At 40.6% G+C, this 24,043-nt stretch overlaps 1 protein-coding gene across 1 annotated transcript in view; it reads right to left on the reverse strand.

The window, feature by feature from the left end:
• Positions 1-24,043, reverse strand: part of NEK11 (NIMA related kinase 11) — a 288,926-nt gene that overhangs the window by 225,209 nt on the left and 39,674 nt on the right. The window contains 1 exon segment of the mRNA XM_060149008.1: positions 21,640-21,805. Within this exon segment, the coding sequence (XP_060004991.1) occupies positions 21,640-21,805 (166 nt within the window).

The following is a 24,043-nucleotide window of genomic DNA, read 5'->3' on the forward strand; positions in this document are numbered from 1 at the left end:
TCCAGGAATGCAAGGATTCTTCAATATATGCAAGTCAATCAATGTGATCCACCATGTTAACAAATTGAAGGGGAAAAACCATGTGATCATCTCAATAGATGCAGAGAAAGCTTTCTACAAAAGTCAACACCCATTTATGATAAAAATCCTGCAGAAAGTAGGCATAGAGGGAACTTTCCTCAACATAATAAAGGCCATATATTACAAACTCACAGCCAACAACATCCTCAATGGTGAAAAACTGAAATCATTTCCACTAAGATCAGGAAAACGACAAGGTTGCTCACTCTCACCACTCTTATTCAACATAGTTTTGGAAGTTTTAGCCACAGCAATCAGAGAAGAAAAGGAAATAAAAGGAATCCAAATCAGAAAAGAAGAAGTAAAGCTGTCACTGTTTGCAGATTACATAATACTATACATAGAGAATCCTAAACATGCTACCAGTAAACTACTAGAGCTAATCAATGAATTTGGTAAAGTAGCAGGATACAAAATTAATGCACAGAAATCTCTGGCATTCCTATATACTAATGATGAAAAATCTGGAAGTGAAATCAAGAAAACACTCCCATTTACCATTGGAACCAAAAGAATAAAATATCTAGGAATAAACCTACCTAAGGAGACAAAAGACCTGTATGCAGAAAATTATAAGACACTGATGAAAGAAATTAAAGATGATACAAATAGATGGAGAGATATACCATGTTCTTGGATTGGAAGAATCAACATTGTGAAAATGACTCTACTACCCAAAGCCATCTACAGATTCAATGCAATCCCTATCAAACTACCACTGGCATTTTTCACAGAACTAGAACAAAAATTTCACAGTTTGTATGGAAACTTAAAAGACCCCGAATAGCCAAAGCAATCTTGAGAACAAAAAACGGAGCTGGAGGAATCAGGCTCCCTGACTTCAGACTATACTACAAAGCTACAATAATCAAGACAGTATGGTACTGGCACAAAAACAGAAAGATTGATCATGGAACAGGATAGAAAGCCCAGAGATAAACCCACGCACATATGGTCACCTTATCTTTGATAAAGGAGGCAGGAATGTACAGTGGAGAAAAGATGGCCTCTTTAATAAGTGGTGCTGGGAAAACTGGACAGGTACATGTAAAAGTATGGGGTTAGATCACTCCCTAACACCATACACAAAAATAAGCTCAAAATAGATTAAAGACCTAAATGTAAGGCCAGAAACTATCAAACTCTTAGAGGAAAACATAGGCAGAACACTCTATGACATAAATCACAGCAAGATCCTTTTTGACCCAACTCCTAGAAAAATGGAAATAAAAACAAAAATAAACAAATGGGACCTAATGAAACTTCAAAGCTTTTACACAGCAAAGGAAACCGTAAACAAGACCAAAAGACAACCCTCAGAATGGGAGAAAATATTTGCAAATGAAGCAACTGACAAAGGATTAATCTCCAAAATTTATAAGCAGCTCATGCAGCTCAATAACAAAAAAACAAACAACCCAATCCAAAAATGGGCAGAAGACCTAAATAGACATTTCTCCAAAGAAGATATACTGATTGCCAACAAACACATGAAAGAATGCTCAACATCACTAATCATTAGAGAAAAGCAAATCAAAACTACAATGAGATATCATCTCACACCAGTCAGAATGGCCATCATCAAAAAATCTAGAAACAATAAATGCTGAAGAGGGTGTGGAGAAAAGGGAACACTCCTTGCACTGCTGGTGGGAATGTGAATTGGTACAGCCACTATGGAGAACAGTATGGAGGTTCCTTTAAAAACTACAAATAGAACAACCATATGATCCAGCAATCCCACTACTGGGCATATACCCTGAGAAAAACATAATTCAAAAAGAGTCATGTGCCAAAATGTTCATTGCAGCTCTATTTACAATAGCCAGGACATGGAAGCAACCTAAGTGGCCATCATCGGATGAATGGATAAAGAAGATGTGGCACATATGTACAATGGAATATTACTCAGCCATAAAAAGAAACAAAATTCAGCTATTTGTAATGAGGTGGATAGACCTAGAGCCTGTCATACATAGTGAAGTAAGTCAGAAAGAGATGGACTAATGCCGTATGCTAACACATATATATGGAATTTAAGAAAAAAAATGTCTTGAAGAACCTAGGCATAAGACAGGAATAAAGACACAGACCTACTAGAGAATGGACTTGAGGATATGGGGATGGGGAAGGGTAACTGTGACAAAGCGAGAGAGTGGCATTTACATTATATACACTACCAAACGTAAGGTAGATAGCTAGTAGGAAGCAGCTGCATAGCACAGGGAGATCAGCTTGTTGCTTTGTGACCGCCCGGAGGGGTGGGTTAGGGAGCGTGGGAGGGAGGGAGACACAAGAGGGAAGAGATATGGGAACATATGTATATGTATAACTGATTCATTTTGTTATAAAGCAGAAGCTAACACACCATTGTAAAGGAATTGTACTCCAATAAAGAAAAAAAAAAAAGAAGTTAGGAGACGAAAAAAGCATCCCTATGAGTCCATCTTATAATGTTAGATCTAACATTCCATGAGGAAAGCATAGGGGACATTCCATTTTATTACATATTTTTTTAACAAAAATTAAACTACAGTAGAGTCTATCTTAAAAACCAGACTCCACTTGGGCTTCCCTGGTGGTGCAGTGGTTGAGAGTCTGCCTGCCGATGCAGGGGACACGGTTTCGTGCCCCGTCTGGGAGGATCCCACATGCCGCGGAGCGGCTGGGCCCGTGAGCCATGGCCGCTGAGCCTGCGCGTCCGGAGCCTGTGTTCCGCAACGGGAGAGGCCACAGAAGTGAGAGGCCGGCATACCGCAAAAAAAAAGAAAAGAAAAGAAAAGAAAAAAAACAGACTCCACTTAACCTACTTGCTCTGTTACTCATTACTGTACGTTCTGTCTGTGAACTCTACTCACTGTTGCCACAAAGGATACAACTGGCACTATTGGCAAACTTTGAATATGGAAACTTTATTAGAAAATAGTATTGTATTAATGTTAAATTTTCTTAATTTGAAAATTGAATCATAGTTATGAAGAGAATGTTCTTGTTCTTTGGAATAGCCACTGAAATATTTAGGGGTAAGATGCATGATTATATAACTTTTAAATACTTAGGTGGGGAAAGAGGTGGGGAGAGAATAAAACAAATGAAGTGAAATGTTAACAACCCCCTTGAGTTAAGTCAAGTATACTTTCTGGCCCTCTGTTCCTTCATCTACTAGGAGAGGGAGACTGGGCTGAACTCTTTGAATATTATTCACACTGTGAGCCATGAAATTCAATGAGGAGTGGAGCCTGGCATCAGAAAATGTTAACCAGTGAATCTGAATGAAGTGTTTGCAAGAGTTCTTTGTATTTAAAATAAATAAATAAATAAACAAACAAACAAATAAATAAATAAAATAAAAGACAGAGGAGAGCCTTCTCAGAGCCTGAATACAGTGAGACTGCAATGTTCAGAGGATACACAAAGGGCAAAACAATCTCAGGATTTCAGGGCTGGAAGGAGCTTGAAAAAATTGTTCTCCCTACTTCTTCATTTTAAAATGAAAGCGCTTCCCCTGATTAATTCTCTGGGCTGATATCTTCAGATACAGTTCCCTCACACTCTTCATCTCCTTTAACTAAGGTTCTGAGACATCCTTCCAGTGGACCTCAAAATTTTGCATGTATCAGGCACATTCAAGTTGCTTGTTTAAAATGCATATTCCTGGGCTGTATCAACAGAGACTCTGATTCAGTAAATTAGGAGAGGACCAAGGAATCTGTATTTTTTAAAAAAATAAATAAATTTATTTATTTTCTTTTTTGGTTGCATTGGGTCTTCGTTACTGTGCGCGGGTGTTCTCTAGTTTTCGCGAGCGGGGGCTACTCTTCCTTGCGGTGCATGGGCTTTTCATTGCAGTGGCTTCTCTTGTTGCAGAGCACAGGCTCTAGGCGTGCAGGCTTCAGTAGTTGTGGCATGCAGGCTCAGTAGTTGTGGCACACGGGCTTAGTTGCTCCACAGCGTGTGGGATCTTCCTGGACCAGGGCTCGAACCCATGTCCCCTGAATTGGCAGGCAGATTCTTAACCACTGTGCCACCAGGGAAGCCCGGAATTTGTATTTTTTAACAAGCATCGTAAGTGACTCTGGGACAGGCCATAAACTGCACCTTAAAAAAGTGCTGCTAGATAATAACACAAATGGGCCAAATATTTACTATCTCATCTATTAATGGGAACATTTTGTCCAATAGTTTGAAAAATTCCAAAGGCAAAAGATGTATTTGAGAAAGTCTGGGTTGAATAAAAATTATTTTATAATATATTTTTAAATTTGTAAATGGAGTTCATAAAAAGTGGGGAAAATGTCAAACCACGTTATGCTCTTAAAAGCAAAATAAGAAGATCCAGTTTTTAAATAGTTACTAAAGAATGCCATGTAGTATTGTGACATTTATGTCTTGAAAATATAACTGAGCACACTTGGGTTTAGTTGCTAATTTTCTTTCAAATTCTTTTAGAGTAAGTTTTCTTCCTGCTGAGGTAAATGTACATAAATAAGAATAAAGAGGTAGAATTTATTTTTTTTTTAAGAAGTGACATGAAATAATGCTTTCACCTATAAATCACTGGACTGTTCTTTTAAAATAAACTATTTGGAGAAGGCGGAAGATGGCGGAAGAGTAAGACGCGGAGATCACCTTCCTCCCCACAGATACACCAGAAACACATCTACACGTGGAACAACTCCTACAGAACACCTACTGAACGCTGGCAGAAGACCTCATACCTCCCAAAAGGCAAGAAACTCCCTACGTACCTGGGTAGGGCAAAAGAAAAAACAGAGACAAAAGAATAGGGACGGCACCTGCACCAGTGGGAGGGAGCTGTGAAGGAGGAAAAGTTTCCACACACTAGGAAGCCCCTTCGCGGGCGGAGACTGCGGGAGGCGGAGGGGGGAGCTTCGAAGCTGCGGAGGAGTGCACAGCAACGGGTGCGGAGGGCAAAGCGGGGAGATTCCCGCACAGAGGATCGGTGCCGACCGGCACTCACCAGCCCGAGAGGCTTGTCTGCTCACCCGCCGGGGCGGGCGGGGCTGCGAGCTGAGGCCGGAGCGCAGGGAGAGGACTGGGGTTGGCGGCTTGAACACAGCCTGAAGGGGTTAGTGCACCACAGCTAGCCGGGAGGGAGTCCGGGGAAAAGCCTGCACCTGCCGAAGAGGCAGGAGACTTTTCCTTCCCTCTTTGTTTCCTGGGGCGTGAGGAGAGGGGTTTAAGAACGCTGCTTAAAGGAACTCCAGAGACGGGCGCGAGCCGCGGCTGAAAGCGCGGACCCCAGAGACGGGCGCGAGCCGCGGCTGAAAGCGCGGAATCCAGAGACGCGCGCGAGCCGCGGCTGAAAGCGCGGAATCCAGAGACGGGCGCAAGCCGCGGCTAAAAGCGCGGACCCCAGAGGCGGGCGGGAGACGTTAAGGCTGCTGCTGCCGCCACCGAGGGGCCTGTGTGCGAGCACAGGTCACTCTCCACACCCCTCTTCCGCGGAGCCTGTGCAGCCCGCCACTGCCAGGTTCCCGGGATCCAGGGACAACTTCCCCGGGAGAGCGCACAGCGCGCCTCAGGCTGGTGCAAAGTCACGCCGGCCTTTGCCACCGCAGGCCCGCCCCGCACTCTGTGCCCCTCCGTCCCCGCCGGCCTGAGTGCGCCAGAGCCCCCAATCAGCGGCTCTTTTAACCCCATCCTGTCTGGGCAAAAAACAGACGCCCTCCAGCGATCTACACGCAGTGGCAGGGCCAAATCCAAAGCTTAGCCCTGGGAGCTGTGAGAGCAAAGAAGAGAAAGGGAAATCTCTCCCAGCAGCCTCAGAAGCAACGGATTAAAGCTCCACAATCAACTTGATATACCCTGCATCTGTGGAATACCTGAATAGACAACCAATCATCCCAAATTAAGGAAGTGGACTTTAGGAGCAAGATCTACGTTTTTTTCCCCTTTCCTCTTTTTGTGAATGTGTATGTGTATGCTTCTGTGTGAGATCTTGTCTGTATAGTCTTGCTTCCACCATTTGTCCTAGGGTTCTATCCGTCCATGTTTTTTTTTAAATTTTTTTTCTTAATAATTAATTTTAATAACGTTATTATACTTTACCTTCATTCTTTCTTTCTTTCTTTCTTTCTTTCCGTCCTTCCTTCCCTCCTTTAGACAACGAATCATCCCAAATTGAGGAGGTGGTCTCTGACAGCAAGATTTAGGATTTTTCCCCATTTACCTCTTTTAGTGAGGGTGTATGTGTATGCTTCTATGTAAGATTTTGTCTGTATAGCTTTGCTTCCAACATTTGTCCTAAGGTTCTTTCCGTCCCTTTTTTTTTTTTTTTTGCTAAATAAGAATTTTTTAATTCAATAACTTTATTATACTTTATTTTATTTTTACTGTATCTTCTTTCTTTCTGTCTTTTTTCCTTCTTTCCCTCCTTCCTTCCTTCCTCCCTCCCTCCCTCCCTCCTTTCTTTCCTTCTTGCCTTCTTTCCTTCTTTGCTTCTTTCTTTCTTTCTTCCTTCCTTCCTACCCTCCTTTCCTTCTTTCTTTCCTCATACTTCTACTAATTCCCTCTACTTTTTCTCCCTTTTATCCTGAGCCGTGTGGATGAAAAGCTTTTGGTGCTCCAGCCAGGAGGCAGGGCTCTGCCTCTGAGTAGGAGAGCCAACTTCAGGACACTGATCAACAAGAGACCTCCCAGCTCCACATAATATCAAACGGCGAAAATCTCCCAGAGACCTCCATCTTAACACCAGCACCCAGCTTCACTCAACGACCAGCAAGCCACAGTGCTGGAAAACCTATGCCAAACAACTAGCAAAACAGGAACACAACCCCACCCATTAGCAGAGAGGCTGCCTAAAATCATAATAAGGCCACAGACACCCCCAAACACACCACCAGACGTGAACCTGCCCACTAGAGAGACAAGATCCAGCCTCATCCACCACAACACAGGCACTAGTCCCCTCCACCAGGAAGCCTACACAACCCACTGAACCAACCTTAGCCACTGGAGACAGACATCAAAAACAGGAGGAACTACGAACCTGCGGCCTGCAAAAAGGAGACCCCAAACACAGTAAGATAAGCAAAATGAGAAGACAGAAAAACACACAGCAGATAAAGGAGCAAGATAAAAATGCACCAGACCTAACAAATGAAGAGGAAATAGGCAGTCTACCTGAAAGAGAATTCAGAATAATGATAGTAAGGTTGATCCGAAATCTTGGAGATAGAATGGACAATAGATTGGACAAAATGCAAGAATCAGTTAACAAGGAGCTAGAAGAACTAAAGAGGAAACAAGCAACGATGAACAACACAATAAATGAAATTAAAAGTACTCTAGATGGGATCAATAGCAGAATAACTGAGGCAGAAGAACGGATAAGTGACCTGGAAGATAAAATAGTGGAAATAACTACTGCAGAGCAGAATAAGGAAAAAAGAATGAAAATAACTGAGGACAGTCTCAGAGACCTCTGGGACAACATTAAACGCACCAACATTCGAATTATAGGGGTTCCAGAAGAAGAAGAGAAAAAGAAAGGGACTGAGAAAATATTTGAAGAGATTATAGTTGAAAACTTCCCTAATATGGGAAAGGAAATAGTTAATCAAGTCCAGGAAGCACAGAGAGTCCCATACAGGATAAATCCAAGGAGAAATACGCCAAGACACATATTAATCAAACTGTCAAAAATTAAATACAAAGAAAGCATATTAAAAGCAGCAAGGGAAAAACAACAAATAACACACAAGGGAATCCCCATAAGGTTAACAGCTGATCTCTCAGCAGAAACCCTACAAGCCAGAAGGGAGTGGCAGGACATACTGAAAGTGATGAAGGAGAAAAACATGCAGCCAAGACTACTCTACCCAGCAAGGATCTCATTCAGATTTGATGGAGAAATTAAAACCTTTACAGACAAGCAAAAGCTGAGAGAGTTCAGCACCACCAAACCAGCTTTACAACAAATGCTAAAGGATCTTCTCTAGGCAAGAAACACAAGAGAAGGAAAAGACCTATAATAACGAACCCAAAACAATTTAGAAAATGGGAATAGGAACATACATATCGATAATTACCTTAAATGTAAATGGACTAAATGCTCCCACCAAAAGACACAGATTAGCTGAATGGATACAAAAACAAGACCCTTATATATGCTGTCTACAAGAGACCCACTTCAGACCTAGAGACACATACAGACTGAAAGTAAGGGGATGGAAAAAGATATTCCATGCAAATGGAAGCCAAAAGAAAGCTGGAGTAGCAATTCTCATATCAGACAAAATAGACTTTAAAATAAGGACTATTAAAAGAGACAAAGAAGGACACTACATAATGATCAAGGGATCGATCCAAGAAGAAGATATAACAATTGTAAATATTTATGCACCCAACATAGGAGCACCTCAATACATAAGGCAAATACTAACAGCCATAAAAGGGGAAATCGACAGTAACACATTCATAGTAGGGGACTTAAACACCCCACTTTCACCAATGGACAGATCATCCAAAATGAAAATAAATAAGGAAACACAAGCTTTAAATGATACATTAAACAAGATGGACTTAATTGATATTTATAGGACACTCCATCCAAAAACAACAGAATACACATTTTTCTCAAGTGCTCATGGAACATTCTCCAGGATAGATCATATCTTGGGGCACAAATCAAGCCTTGGTAAATTTAAGAAAATTGAAATTGTATCAAGTATCTTTTCTGACCACAACGCCATGAGACTAGATATCAATTACAGGAAAAGATCTGTAAAAAATACAAACACATGGAGGCTAAACAATACCCTACTTAATAATGAAGAGATCACTGAAGAAATCAAAGAGGAAATCAAAAAATACCTAGAAACAAATGACAATGGAGACACAACGACCCAAAACCTGTGGGATGCAGCAAAAGCAGTTCTAAGGGGGAAGTTTATAGCAATACAAGCCCACCTTAAGAAGCAGGAAACATCTCGAATAAACAACCTAACCTTGCACCTCAAGCAATTAGAGAAAGAAGAACAAAAAAACCCCAAAGCTAGCAGAAGGAAAGAAATCATAAAGATCAGATCAGAAATAAATGAAAAAGAAATGAAGGAAACAATAGCAAAGATCAATAAAACTAAAAGCTGGTTCTTTGAGAAGATAAACAAAATAGATAAACCACTAGCCAGACTCATCAAGAAAAAAAGGGAGAAGACTCAAATCAATAGAATTAGAAATGAAAAAGGAGAGGTAACAACTGACACTGCAGAGATAAAAGAGATCATGAGAGATTACTACAAGCAACTCTATGCCAATAAAATGGACAATCTGGAAGAAATGGACAAATTCTTAGAAATGCACAACCTGCCAAGAATGAATCAGGAAGAAATAGAAAATATGAACAGACCAATCACAAGCACTGAAATTGAAACTGTGATTAAAAATCTTCCAACAAAGAAAAGCCCAGGACCAGATGGCTCCACAGGCGAATTCTATCAAACATTTAGAGAAGAGCTAACACCTATCCTTCTCAAACTCTTCCAAAATATAGCAGAGGGAGGAACACTCCCAAACTCCTTCTACGAGGCCACCATCACCTTGATACCAAAACCAGACAAGGATGTCACAAAGAAAGAAAACTACAGGCCAATATCACTGATGAACATAGATGCAAAAATCCTCAACAAAATACTAGCAAACAGAATCCAACAGCACATTAAAAGGATCATACACCATGATCAAGTGGGGTTTATTCCAGGAATGCAAGGATTCTTCAATATACGCAAATCTATCAATGTGATAAACCATATTAACAAATTGAAGGAGAAAAACCATATGATCATCTCAATAGATGCAGAGAAAGCTTTTGACAAAATTCAACACCCATTTATGATAAAAACCCTGCAGAAAGTAGGCATAGAGGGAACTTTCCTCAACATAATAAAGGCCATATATGACAAGCCCACAGCAAACATCATCCTCAATGGTGAAAAACTGAAAGCATTTCCACTAAGATCAGGAACAAGACAAGGTAGCCCACTCTCACCACTATTATTCAACATTGTTTTGGAAGTTTTAGCCACAGCAATCAGAGAAGAAAAGGAAATAAAAGGAATCCAAATCGGAAAAGAAGAAGTAAAGCTGTCACTGTTTGCAGATGACATGATCCTATACATAGAGAATCCTAAAGATGCTACCAGAAAACTACTAGAGCTAATCAATGAATTTGGTAAAGTGGCTGGATACAAAATTAATGCACAGAAATCTCTGGCATTCCTATATACTAATGATGAAAAATCTGAAAGTGAAATCAAGAAAACACTCCCATTTACCATTGGAACCAAAAGAATAAAATATCTAGGAATAAACCTACCTAAGGAGACAAAAGACCTGTATGCAGAAAATTATAAGACACTGATGAAAGAAATTAAAGATGATACAAATAGATGGAGAGATATACCATGTTCTTGGATTGGAAGAATCAACATTGTGAAAATGACTCTACTACCCAAAGCAATCTATAGATTCAATGCAATCCCTATGAAACTACCACTGGCATTTTTCACAGAACTAGAACAAAAAATTTCACAATTTGTATGGAAACACAAAAGACCCCGAATAGCCAAAGCAATCTTGAGAACGAAAGAAGGAGCTGGAGGAATCAGGCTCCCTGACTTCAGACTATACTACAAAACTACAGTTATCAAGACGGTATGGTACTGGCACAAAAACAGAAAGATAGATCAATGGAACAGGATAGAAAGCCCAGAGATAAACCCATGCACATATGGACACCTTATCTTTGATAAAGGTGGCAGTAATGTACAATGGAGAAAGGACAGCCTCTTCAATAAGTGGTGCTGGGAAAACTGGACAGGTACATGTAAAAGTATGAGATTAGATCACTCCCTAACACCATACACAAAAATAAGCTCAAAATGGATTAAAGACCTAAATGTAAGGCCAGAAACTATCAAACTCTTAGAGGAAAACATAGGCAGAACACTCTATGACATAAATCACAGCAAGATCCTTTCTGACCCACCTCCTAGAGTAATGGAAATAAAAACAAAAATAAACAAATGGGACCTAATGAAACTTCAAAGCTTTTGCACAGCAAAGGAAACCATAAACAAGACCAAAAGACAACCCTCAGAATGGGAGAAAATATTTGCAAATGAAGCAACCAACAAAGGATTAATCTCCAAAATTTACAAGCAGCTCATGCAGCTCAATAACAAGAAAACAAACAACCCAATCCAAAAATGGGCAGAAGACCTAAATAGACATTTCTCCAAAGAAGATATACAGACTGCCAACAAACACATGAAAGAATGCTCAACATCATTAATCATTAGAGAAATGCAAATCAAAACTACAATGAGATATCATCTCACACCAGTCAGAATGGCCATCATCAAAAAATCTAGAAACAATAAATGCTGGAGAGGGTGTGGAGAAAAGGGAACACTCTTGCACTGCTGGTGGGAATGTGAATTGGTTCAGCCACTATGGAGAACAGTATGGAGGTTCCTTAAAAAACTACAAATAGAACTACCATATGACCCAGCAATCCCACTACTGGGCATATACCCTGAGAAAACCAAAATTCAAAAAGAGTCATGTACCAAAATGTTCATTGCAGCTCTATTTACAATAGCCCGGAGATGGAAACAACCTAAGTGCCCGTCATTGGATGAATGGATAAAGAAGATGTGGCACATATACACAATGGAATATTACTCAGCCATAAAAAGAAACGAAATTGAGCTATTGGTAATGAGGTGGATAGACCTAGAGTCTGTCATACAGAGTGAAGTAAGTCAGAAAGAAAAAGACAAATACCGTATGCTAACACATATATATGGAATTTAAGAAAAAAAATGTCATGAAGAACCTAGGGGTAAAGCAGGAATAAAGACGCAGACCTCCTAGAGAACGGACTTGAGGTTATGGGGAGGGGGAAGGGTGAGCTGTGACAGGGCGAGAGAGAGTCATGGGCATATACACACTAACAAACGTAGTAAGGTAGATAGCTAGTGGGAAGCAGCCGCATGGCACAGGGATATTGGCTCGGTGCTTTGTGACAGCCTGGAGGGGTGGGATAGGGAGGGTGGGAGGGAGGGAGACGCAACAGGGAAGACATATGGGAACATATGTTTATGTATGACTGATTCGCTTTATATAAAGCAGAAGCTAACACACCATTGTAAAGCAATTATACCCCAATAAAGATGTTAAAAAAAATAAAAAAAAATAAAATAAACTATTTGGAGTGTTTTATTCTGGTTCTATTTTTGATCACATATTTATAGAAAGTCATATATCATAGCTAAAGCCACACTCCAAATGCCAGAAGTTCTACTGGGCTTATGAATTGCTTGATATTAGTGCATTCATACATTTCTCTTAAATGAAACTAGTTTTGTTTTTCAATTTTTACATCAACACCTTCAAATAAAAATCAGTGGCCTTATTTTTAAACTTTTTTTTGTGAAAAGCTTAAAATATTTCATAGTTTAAAGAAAGAAAGTAAATGGAACAAGTCAAATGATTTTACTTATGGTACTTACAAAGATCATGAACAGATAAGTTTAGGTGTATAAAAACACAAGATACATATTATTTACCATCTTCTTTAGCTGAATAAAGTCTAGACCCATAGAACTGGCACAGTGAATTCAGGGAGGCCTACATAGCCAGGCAGGAGCTGCCCAGGAAAACCAGAGAGCTCTGATGGGATGCACCTCTCTGAAGATATCTCTAGTTCCCTTAATCAGCAGCAATCCCAGCAATGCAGACCACTGAAGACAGCCCTGATGTGTGGACACCTGGAGCTCACACTGGGAAGGATAATGCTATAGACAATGTTTGTGTCCCCAAAAATGCATATGTTGAAATCCTAACCCCACAGTGTGATGGTATCAAGAGGTGAGGCCTTTGGGAGGTGAATAGATCATGAGGGTAGAGCCCTCATGAATAGGATTAGTGCCTTTATGAAAGAGACCCCAGAGAGTTCCCTCCCAGCTTCTGCCATGTGAGGACTCAGCAAGAAGACGGCCATCTACAAACCAGGAATTGGGTTCTCACCAGACACTGAATCTGCCAGAACCTTGATCTTAGACTTCCTAGCCTCCAGAACTGTGAGAAATAAATGTATGTTGTTTATAAGGCACACAGTCTACGGTATTTTGTTATAGCAGCCTGAACGGACTAAGACAGAAGGTCACTAATCAATGCCACAAAGATCAATATATCAGGAGTGTCTCTCATTCGTGGCCTCAGACAGAGCTTCAGCAGTGGCTTTGAAGGACAACAAAGGGTTTGTCTCTAACAGTAGACCCAAGACATCCAGCATGAAGTTGTAAGGACCCTCTGAGAACCAATAAGCCTGGTGGTGCATGTCATTGCCAAATTCACTTGCAAGAGTCTACAGAGACTCACTAGAATTTCAACATTATAAAACTCAACCCACTTACTTGGTTTATTTAAACAATTTGCATAAATGAGAAACATAAGAGGAGATTTAAAATGTTCTTTTTATATTACAAACAGATCCTTAGAAAGTATTTGCTTGAATGTTGCTATTGGGCCCATTAATGTTTAAAATTTTCCATGTTTCCTCCTTCTGGCATGAATCCTCACACTAAAGGGTGCAAGCCAAAAACTCAGAGGTAAAAATTAGCTCGCCTTCTAGAAAACAACCTGGGGGGAGAGTGAGGTCACACTGAAATAATGAACTATATAAAGACAGCTTCCATTGTTGACAGTCTATTAGGAGGAAAGGTCTGATAGTCCCTTTTTTAACTTTATTTTAACTCATAAAGTTAACAAATTAACTTTATTATTTCAAATACCTATAAAAACCTAATAATATACTAAGTGTTGTTTACTCTGTCTTAAAATTAGGACAGGGGTCAGAAAAATGAAATAACTTGTTCAAGGAAATGGACCAAGATTTGAACAGAAGTCAGTGTGATGCCAGAGTCCACACACTTTCTACTGTTTCAAACCCTATCTAGTCTACTATTGATAGAAAATAAAATAATTAATTATATTATCATTACATTAAGACATATGTGTGTGTACAAATTGATATACATGTGTTTTTGTGTCTATGTATATGTATGTATTATATAGAGGTAGATAAAGATACAGAACATAAGCGAGAATAAGCCAAGGGAAGGAGCGGGTTTCCCATAAAACAGGATGATCTGGTGGACATGTGCTCTGTGAGATGTTTACCACAGTCAAGCTGATTGACACATCCAATATCTCACATGATTTCTGTGTGCGTGTGTGTGCATGCGCGTGCACGTGTGTGTTGAGAGCACTTGAGATCTACTCTCTTGACAAATGTGAAGTGTCTAAGTGCAGTATTGTGAACCATGGTCACCATGCTGTACATCAGACTCCCCAGAACCTGTTCATCTTGTAAACGAAAGTGTTAGCTTTATATTTTGCATATTCACACAGACAGGCTTGATTAATGTAGCTGTGTTAAAATCTATGTTTAGTTTAGTGCCACCATCTGAAACATGTTTGGTTAACATTGTTGATATGAACAATAAAACAATTAATCTCTATTGATTCATGTCCAGGTAGAAGTAGATAATTTCATGCTTGGGAAGGTAGGCACCATGAACTATTTGGTTGACTCTATTAAATATATATATATATTTTTTTTATTATTATTTATTTATTTATTTATTTTGCGTTACGCGGGCCTCTCACTATTGTGGCCTCTCCCGTTGCGGAACACAGGCTCCGGACGCGCAGGCTCAGCGGCCATGGCTCACGGGCCCAGCCGCTCCGCGGCATGTGGGATCCTCCCAGACGGGGCACGAAACCGTGTCCCCTGCATCGGCAGGCAGACTCTCAACCACTGCGCCACCAGGGAAGCCCAAGTGGAGTCTGGTTTTTAAGATAGACTCTACTGTAGTTTAATTTTTGTTAAAAAAATATGTAATAAAATGGAATGTCCCCTATGCTTTCCTCATGGAATGTTAGATCTAACATTATAAGATGGACTCATAGGGATGCTTTTGTCGTCTCCTAACTTCTTTTTTTTTTTCTTTATTGGAGTACAATTCCTTTACAATGGTGTGTTAGCTTCTGCTTTATAACAAAATGAATCAGTTATACATATACATATGTTCCCATATCTCTTCCCTCTTGTGTCTCCCTCCCTCCCACGCTCCCTAACCCACCCCTCCGGGCGGTCACAAAGCAACAAGCTGATCTCCCTGTGCTATGCAGCTGCTTCCTACTAGCTATCTACCTTACGTTTGGTAGTGTATATAATGTAAATGCCACTCTCTCGCTTTGTCACAGTTACCCTTCCCCATCCCCATATCCTCAAGTCCATTCTCTAGTAGGTCTGTGTCTTTATTCCTGTCTTATGCCTAGGTTCTTCAAGACATTTTTTTTCTTAAATTCCATATATATGTGTTAGCATACGGCATTAGTCCATCTCTTTCTGACTTACTTCACTATGTATGACAGGCTCTAGGTCTATCCACCTCATTACAAATAGCTGAATTTTGTTTCTTTTTATGGCTGAGTAATATTCCATTGTACATATGTGCCACATCTTCTTTATCCATTCATCCGATGATGGCCACTTAGGTTGCTTCCATGTCCTGGCTATTGTAAATAGAGCTGCAATGAACATTTTGGCACATGACTCTTTTTGAATTATGTTTTTCTCAGGGTATATGCCCAGTAGTGGGATTGCTGGATCATATGGTTGTTCTATTTGTAGTTTTTAAAGGAACCTCCATACTGTTCTCCATAGTGGCTGTACCAATTCACATTCCCACCAGCAGTGCAAGGAGTGTTCCCTTTTCTCCACACCCTCTTCAGCATTTATTGTTTCTAGATTTTTTGATGATGGCCATTCTGACTGGTGTGAGATGATATCTCATTGTAGTTTTGATTTGCTTTTCTCTAATGATTAGTGATGTTGAGCATTCTTTCATGTGTTTGTTGGCAATCAGTATATCTTCTTTGGAGAAATGTCTATTTAGGTCTTCTGCCCATTTTTGGATTGGGTTGTTTGTTTTTTTGTTATTGAGCTGCATGAGCTGCTTATAAATTTTGGAGATTAATCCTTTGTCAGTTGCTTCATTTGCAAATATTTTCTCCCATTCTGAGGGTTGTCTTTTGGTCTTGTTTACGGTTTCCTTTGCTGTGTAAAAGCTTTGAAGTTTCATTAGGTCCCATTTGTTTATTTTTGTTTTTATTTCCATTTTTCTAGGAGTTGGGTCAAAAAGGATCTTGCTGTGATTTATGTCATAGAGTGTTCTGCCTATGTTTTCCTCTAAGAGTTTGATAGTTTCTGGCCTTACATTTAGGTCTTTAATCTATTTTGAGCTTATTTTTGTGTATGGTGTTAGGGAGTGATCTAACCCCATACTTTTACATGTACCTGTCCAGTTTTCCCAGCACCACTTATTAAAGAGGCCATCTTTTCTCCACTGTACATTCCTGCCTCCTTTATCAAAGATAAGGTGACCATATGTGCGTGGGTTTATCTCTGGGCTTTCTATCCTGTTCCATGATCAATCTTTCTGTTTTTGTGCCAGTACCATACTGTCTTGATTATTGTAGCTTTGTAGTATAGTCTGAAGTCAGGGAGCCTGATTCCTCCAGCTCCGTTTTTTGTTCTCAAGATTGCTTTGGCTATTCGGGGTCTTTTAAGTTTAAATATTAAGGGAGGAATAGGAGCAATCCAAGTAAAAGAAAAACAGGAGCAGCTTTCCCTATACCCCTGTGATCCTGGTCCTGGTCCTGGATGAAATCCAACATTGCAGCCATGTGATTGCCAGAAAATCACCTCTCTGGGTTCCTATTTCCTCATCTACAAAATATAGTTTATAGATAAGAATCCACTTCTTCAAAAAGGATGGGGGCATGTTTAGAGGACACAGGAGCCAATCTGAAGGAGCCCCACTAGCCGAAGCTGGACCAATTTGAGAAAGAAAATTAATAATGACAGCATTGGGCTATAACCCATAGAATAAAATAAATATCCCTGAGTCCATACTGATATAAATAATTGAATAAAGACATCAATGGAGGAGAAGGAACAGTGGAATAGCTCTTTCTAACAGGACAGCCCTAATTAATAAATGTAGAAAGAATGAGGGAAATACATAATCACCATCAGGCAAATATCACAGTAAAAACTGCTCAAGGCAACTACCACTGAAAAAATGCTAAAATCAGGGCATGAAAGTTTGAGGAGAAACAGGATAGAAGGTTGCTCAGGGAGCCCGGAGAACGAGGCAGGTAATTTTCATGAATAACAGCACCCAGCTGGTGGCCTGAGCAGAAAACCACACCCACCAGCAGAGTCAGCCAGACTCCCCTGTCCTCAGCTGAGCCTCATCTTTGCTCAGTGCTCCATAAACACTGACATGGTTTTCTTCTATAACTGTATTTTTCTGTTTCCACACTGGTCATTCTCCCTTTATTTGCAGTTCTCCACCCTGGCTGCCCATTAGAATCACCTGGCGAGCTTTCAAAAATCCTGATGCCTGGGTCATTCCCCAGGCCAATTAAATCAGACTTTCTGAAGGAGGGCCTCAGCCCTCATTAGTTCTGAAAGCTTTTCAGGTGATTCCAGTGTGCAGCCAAGGTTAAGCACTACAACTATATTGATACAATTTTTATTTAGCTATGTTAATATCACAGTGCAGGAAACAGACAAGTCCAACCTTCCCTGCTTTCTGACAAAGTGCTTTCAACATATATGACAGATAGAAGGATCCAAAATTTTACCACCGGCTTTTGACAGAAATAAGGTGAGAGGCAGCTGGAAGCAAGTGGTAAAGAATTCGTCAAAAGGAAAGAAATTTCCTGAGTACTAATTTTTTGTGGCTCATTACATGGGTTCATGATGCGATACAAAAATGAATCAGAAAAAGATCAATCCCACACGCTGAGAGTCTGATCTGAGGTGGATGATACTACGTATAATGTGCTGTGTGTCACCAAGCTGAAATGCGATGAGAGTCGGGGATCGGGTGAGGAGTGATTTCCAGCCAGGAGATCATAGGAATCTTTGTAGAGTGGGTGACATTTCAGCGGGCCTGGGAGGATGGGTGGGAACTGAAAACATGGGGCCAGGAGGAAGGACATTCTGAAAGGGCACAGATGAAGAGGTGGGAAACTGTGGAGGAGGGACAGGGGACAGCAAGTTGCCCCATTTCCCTGGCTGGAGGAGAATGGAAGGCACCAATACCTGAAACATTCTGTCACTTTGGTAGTTTGGGTACTATTCCCCATCAAAATTTGGTTAGATCTTGACAAGAAGTTGTGAGAATTGGGTGTCTTGCTTTTTACACTCATAATCTGATGTGATGTGTCCAAAGGGTTGGGTGGTGGACATAGCAGCCTCGTGAATGCATTTATATGTGTGTATTTCAATCTTGCGAGGCTCCAAATTAAATTACAGAAGAGGAAACTTGGGGATCAAAAAACCCAGCTATTTCAATGGTGATAACATTTTTCTGTGAGGTGCTAGTCTGGCCATCTGCCATTTCCAATATTATTATTTTACCTCAATAAGAAGAGGATAATGCCAGGTTTGTGTGAGTTAAGCTCATGAAGATGAGAAATATCTCGGTTAGCAAGGAAAACAAGCGACCCACACACGTCATTCCTCAGGGAAGCACGTCCTGACAGCTCAGCAGGTGGAACAGGGAAGCCCAGCAGCTGCTCCCCGGCCAGCGGCCGTCACCATGGCAACGCCCCGGGGGTGGGAGGAGCAGCTCAGCCCTTGGAAACCGCCAGCATTTAAAAAGTAATGCAGATGATCCTGGATTGGATCCTAAGCGAGAAAAAGACATTCTTATAGAAATGTCCTTTCTAAAGACATAACTGGGACAAATGGGCTCAATTTGAGTGTGAACTGTGGATTAGATGTGTGGTTCTCAAACTGCAGTGTGCTTCAGCCTCACCTGGTGGGCTTGTCAAAACACAGATAGCCAGATCCCACCCCCAGAATTTCTAATTCGCTGTGGCTGTGGTGGAAGCTAACAATCTGTATCTCTAAGTAAAGATCCCAAATGATGCTGATGCTGCTGGTCTGGGATCACACACTGACAACCACTGGATTACATACCAGCATTGCATCGATGTTAATTTCCTGATTTTGATCTTCGTACGGTAGTTATGTTAAGGAAATGTCCTTGGCCTTAGAAAACACTCATAGGAGGATTTAGGACAAAGGGGCATCATGTCTGCAACTTACTCTCAAGTGGTTCAGGAAAAAATAGATAGATGATAGATAGATAGGTGATAGATAGATAGATAGATAGATAGATAGATAGAAAGGATAGAATAATAAAGCAAATGTGAAAAAATAACAATTGGTAAATCTGGGCGAAGTGTATATGGGAGTTCACTGTGTTCTGTAACTTTTCTAGTAGATTAAAATTACATGAAAATTAATAATTAAAAATTAATATAAGGAGAGAAAGTTATAGCTTATCATCTAGCTCTGTTCAATATGGTAGCCACCAGCTACACATGGTTATTTACATTTAAAGTAATTAAAATTGAATAAAGTTTAACATCCAGCTCCTCAACCATACTAGACATATTTCATCAGGTGCTAAAGGGTTGTATGTGACTAGCAACTACCATATTGGACAGCACAAATATAGAGTATTACCATCATCACACAAAGTTCCACTGGACAGTCCTCACTACAGTGAAAAATATTTTAAGATCGTGAGAGTCTCTTTGGAAAATTCAGTGTGCCAAGAGCAGCAGCAGAGGTAGCAGTAATAGGCATAAGCAATAGGAGTCAGTTGCTTCCCACATAAGATAGTCTACTAACTGAACGGGGCAAAAAGAAGAAAATGATTAAATTATAGCTGATGGATCATAGTGTAGCTATATTTGTAAATCCCTGGGTTTTGCATAGATCAGTGACATATTTGCCAGAGCAGCTGTTCGTACCCATGCTCTGCGCACCTCATCATTTTACTGATTTTCTTAAAAACCTGTTGGATAAAGGAGAAGTAAACACCCAAATGTCCTGGTTCTTTTTCTTTTCTTCCCCTGCTTCTCCTTCAAGCAGAGGAGGGGCAAGACTGGATGGGGAAACTCCCAGCAAGGCTGTACCAGGGAGACCATCCCGAAGGGGAACAGCCAAGACCTGGATGATATCAAATTTTCAGGTATTCTAACTTTGCTACTGGTTTCATTTTGGATGACACATCAGCTACCATATAAAGCACAGCGAGGCTGGGTTTTGTTGCTATCTTTACTCCTTCCGATTTGCTTCTCCTCCTTCCTCTTCTTTTCCGCACCTCAGACACCCAGCACCCTCTGACCCAAACAGGCCTGCCTCCCCCTCTAGAGAGCATCTTCTTTCTTCCCAGCGTCATTTCTCTTGGGCCCCAGCAACACCCAGGTGATGAACTGAATACATTCTAAAGTATGAATAGAACCAGGTTCTCCCAAGGTACATTTGGCTAACACTAGCTCTCAGAATGTTCTGGAAGATACTGTCTGAGCAAGGGCATGTTTGGGTATTCTCTTTCTGATCCAACCCCTGTAACTCCCCTCTCCCTAGCCTCTCAGGAGTGACCGCCCAGACCCACATATGCTACACCTTGTCAGCCCCAAGCCCCCTCCACCTGGCACCTTTCTCAGCAGCTTCATGTTCACTTGGGCTCAGTAAAATGCACAGCTATTATCACTTGGGGAGAACATGGAATGGCAGGGAAAACTGCAAATACCTGAAGCCATAAATCATAAATCAGTTAATATGAAGGATTTTCATGGGTAAAATGAGCCATATTCCCATTTCCAAGTTTCCATTGGGGAAAATGAACCACAGAGCTAGAACCCAGGACTCAGGAGGTGTCCCTCTGCTCTGTCCAGGCCTCTGTTACGGCATTTAAATGTCCATCTAATAATCGAACCGTTGTCGGAGGCTTGGAGAATGCACCCCCCCACACACACACACCCCAAAAATAAATATGCTGGATTGTTTTTCTGCAGCAATTCCTCCCTAAAATACATTCACTCTGAGTTTTCCAAGAAAGAGAAACCCTTCATCAGAAACAAGTTTGTCAATTACATAGACATGATCACTCTTAGCAGCAAGACACAACATCCCAGGTATTTATAGTTCACCTTGTGGTTGGCTAGTTAAACTTCTGAGATGTCTCTTTACAGACAGCTTTTTACTATGAAATATATATATTTTTTTAAATTTATTTATTTTATTTATCTTTGGCTGCATTGGGTCTTCATTGCTGCATGCGGGCTTTCTCTAGTTGCGGCGAGTGGGGGCTACACTTGGTTGCGGTGCGCAGGCTTCTCATTACAGTGGCTTCTCTTGTTGTGGAGCACAGGCTCTAGGCACACGGGCTTCAGTAGTTGTGGCACACGGGCTCAGTAGTTGTGGCGCAGGGGCTTAGTTGCTCCGGGGCATGGGGGATCTTCCCGGACCAGGGCTCGAATCCATGTCCCCTGCTTTGGCAGGCGGATTCTTAACCACTGTGCCACCAGGGAAGCCCTATGAAATATATTTTTATTAAGATTTCAAAAAGTGAAGGAGAGTCTCACCTCACAGTACTCTGTGAAAATGCAGAAATCATCTTGCTCCACAAAGCTTGCATGGAACTTGACGATGGCTAGATGGTCCAGCTTGGAAAGGAGCTGGGCCTCCAAAGTGGCCTGCAGAGCCTCATTTGGATTGAGTTCTCCAGTAGAGATTTCCTTCAGGACCTTTCTGCAGCCAAAAAAAAAAAAAATTATAATACATTTAGAACTCAAAAACATGTCTAATAGATGTGAACAGCGGTGCAGGGCCATCTAATTAATGCCCAGGCTGTGACCTACTCAGAGTTCTGCTATCACTGGTGACTCCTGAGCACCCTGGGTCTGCCTCTGTCCTGGCAGTGCCCTCCACACCTGCGGCCCTAGTTTGGTCACACGGGGCAGAGACAGGGCTAATCTTGAGTGGCGTGGCTGAAGCGGCTCTTCCTCAGCCTCTAGGTGTCTCTGTTTCTGTCTTTTTCTGTCTCTTTGTGTGTTTTCTGTCTCTACTTATCTGTTTTCATGTTTCTGTCTGCTTTTCTATTTCTCTCACTATTCCTATCTTGGTATCTCTCTGTCTCTCTCTCTCTCTCTCTCTCTCTCTCTATATATATATATATATATATATATATGTGTGTGTGTGAATATAATATAATTATAAAATCTGTCACTCTGTCTCTCTGCATCTGTCTTATTCTTTTTGACTGTCTTTTCCTCTCTGACTCTCTCTTTGCCTCCGCATGTGTGTATAAATACACATGCTTCTCTCTGTCTCTCAGCTCTAAAATTTTCCAAATCTATCAACTTAATATCAGCAGAATCAATATCTACTTATTTTCTTTTTAAAATTATCCTTGGCATATCATACTTTATTGCTACCAGTATTTAGGAAAAGAAAAAAATCTAAAAACATTGACAGAGGTATTCAAACATGTATAAATGGAACAAGAGCTCATTACATCTCCAAATTATTAACTTAAAAATTGTGGTAACTAATGAGGAGTGGACCAAAACATTATCTCTTCCCATCTACAGAAAGAAACAGACTGATGACCAAACCAATTACAGTGCCACAGTGTAAACAGATTGCCTGGATAAGCACTTTAGAGCACCAATTATGTATGCAGACAGATTCCACTGATTATAAGTGAGCCTTAGCTGTTCATTAAGCTCTGCAGGACCTGTACTAGAAGACATTTTGCAGTAATGTTATTTAAGAGTAACTATCTATGCATATTAATGAAAATGTATTTATAGTAGAAGCTCTCTTAATTAAAGCCCCTTTAACCAAATCCTAGATTAACCAGAGCTCTGCAGTCCTTTCTAACAGATGCCAATGGCCACCTTTGTGTTGGGGACGCGGTGGCCAGCAGGTGCTCTCTGGACCACCTTCCATTTAAGGTGTTTACCCAAGTCGTAGCGTCTATTCCCAAACCTGTTTATGCCACTCGTGCCCAGTATTGTAAATCTGTGACTTAAATATGACAAACTGATGAAGGATGAGTGAGTGTTGTCTCTGCTAGAAAAACTAAGTCAAATGCTTACCACAAAGTTTAATAATGACAAGTTGCAAAAAAAAAAATGCTGTTAAAGAAGTAATTGATAAGACAGTTCTAAAACGTTGGTTTAAAAATGTAAAAATCTAGAATTCTGAACTGAGATTGCTAAATTCTCATTCTACTTTAAAGAAGGTAAACTTGGAAAACTTAATCAACTTAACATGGGTAAGTTTATGCAAAAAAGATGAAGCGACCTCTCATCAAAGGACATCAGATGTTGGCTGCACAACAAAAATGAGAGAAAATGTACAACAATATGTTTTAAGTTGATATAAATGTTTTAGTTATGTCATTTCATTTTAAAATTGTTCCCTTATGTAACTAAGGACCAGCCCCAATAACACTGGACAGGGGCCATCACATTGGTTTTGTTAGGTCTTGAACGCCCTACCAGGCCCCTACTTGATAATGGAGTGGATTCTGGAGAAATTCTTGCTTGGTAACGTGTTCTATAGAGAGACTGTTCTAGCAAGAATTTGGTTCAAAATGACCTCATGTTATTAAGAGTGGCGTCTCAAACTGTTTGGTATAATAAAGGAACTTGAAACGACAGACGCGGTTGTTTTCCTGTAACTTCTAAAAATGATAAAGCCGTAAGCCAAATGACATATTCATGGTACTTTTCCAGTACTTACTGCGCCCCAGCCAACGTGCAGTTGTAAAAGTCACAGTGGTTAATTTATATAGCACGGCACTATAAAGCCTCACTCAAACTTGCAATATTCTCTTGCTGTGAAGGAACAAATGCTATCGGAAGTTTTAAGATACTTATTTTTTCTTGCAAACATCAACTATTGTGCAACAGGGCATGGGATTTTACATATAGTTACCTGAGCCCCAGCTGGCAGCCTGATGATAAGGCGTAAAATCTC

The sequence above is a fragment of the Lagenorhynchus albirostris genome, chromosome 5 (assembly GCF_949774975.1).
Source record: "Lagenorhynchus albirostris chromosome 5, mLagAlb1.1, whole genome shotgun sequence".
NCBI lineage: Eukaryota > Metazoa > Chordata > Mammalia > Artiodactyla > Delphinidae > Lagenorhynchus > Lagenorhynchus albirostris.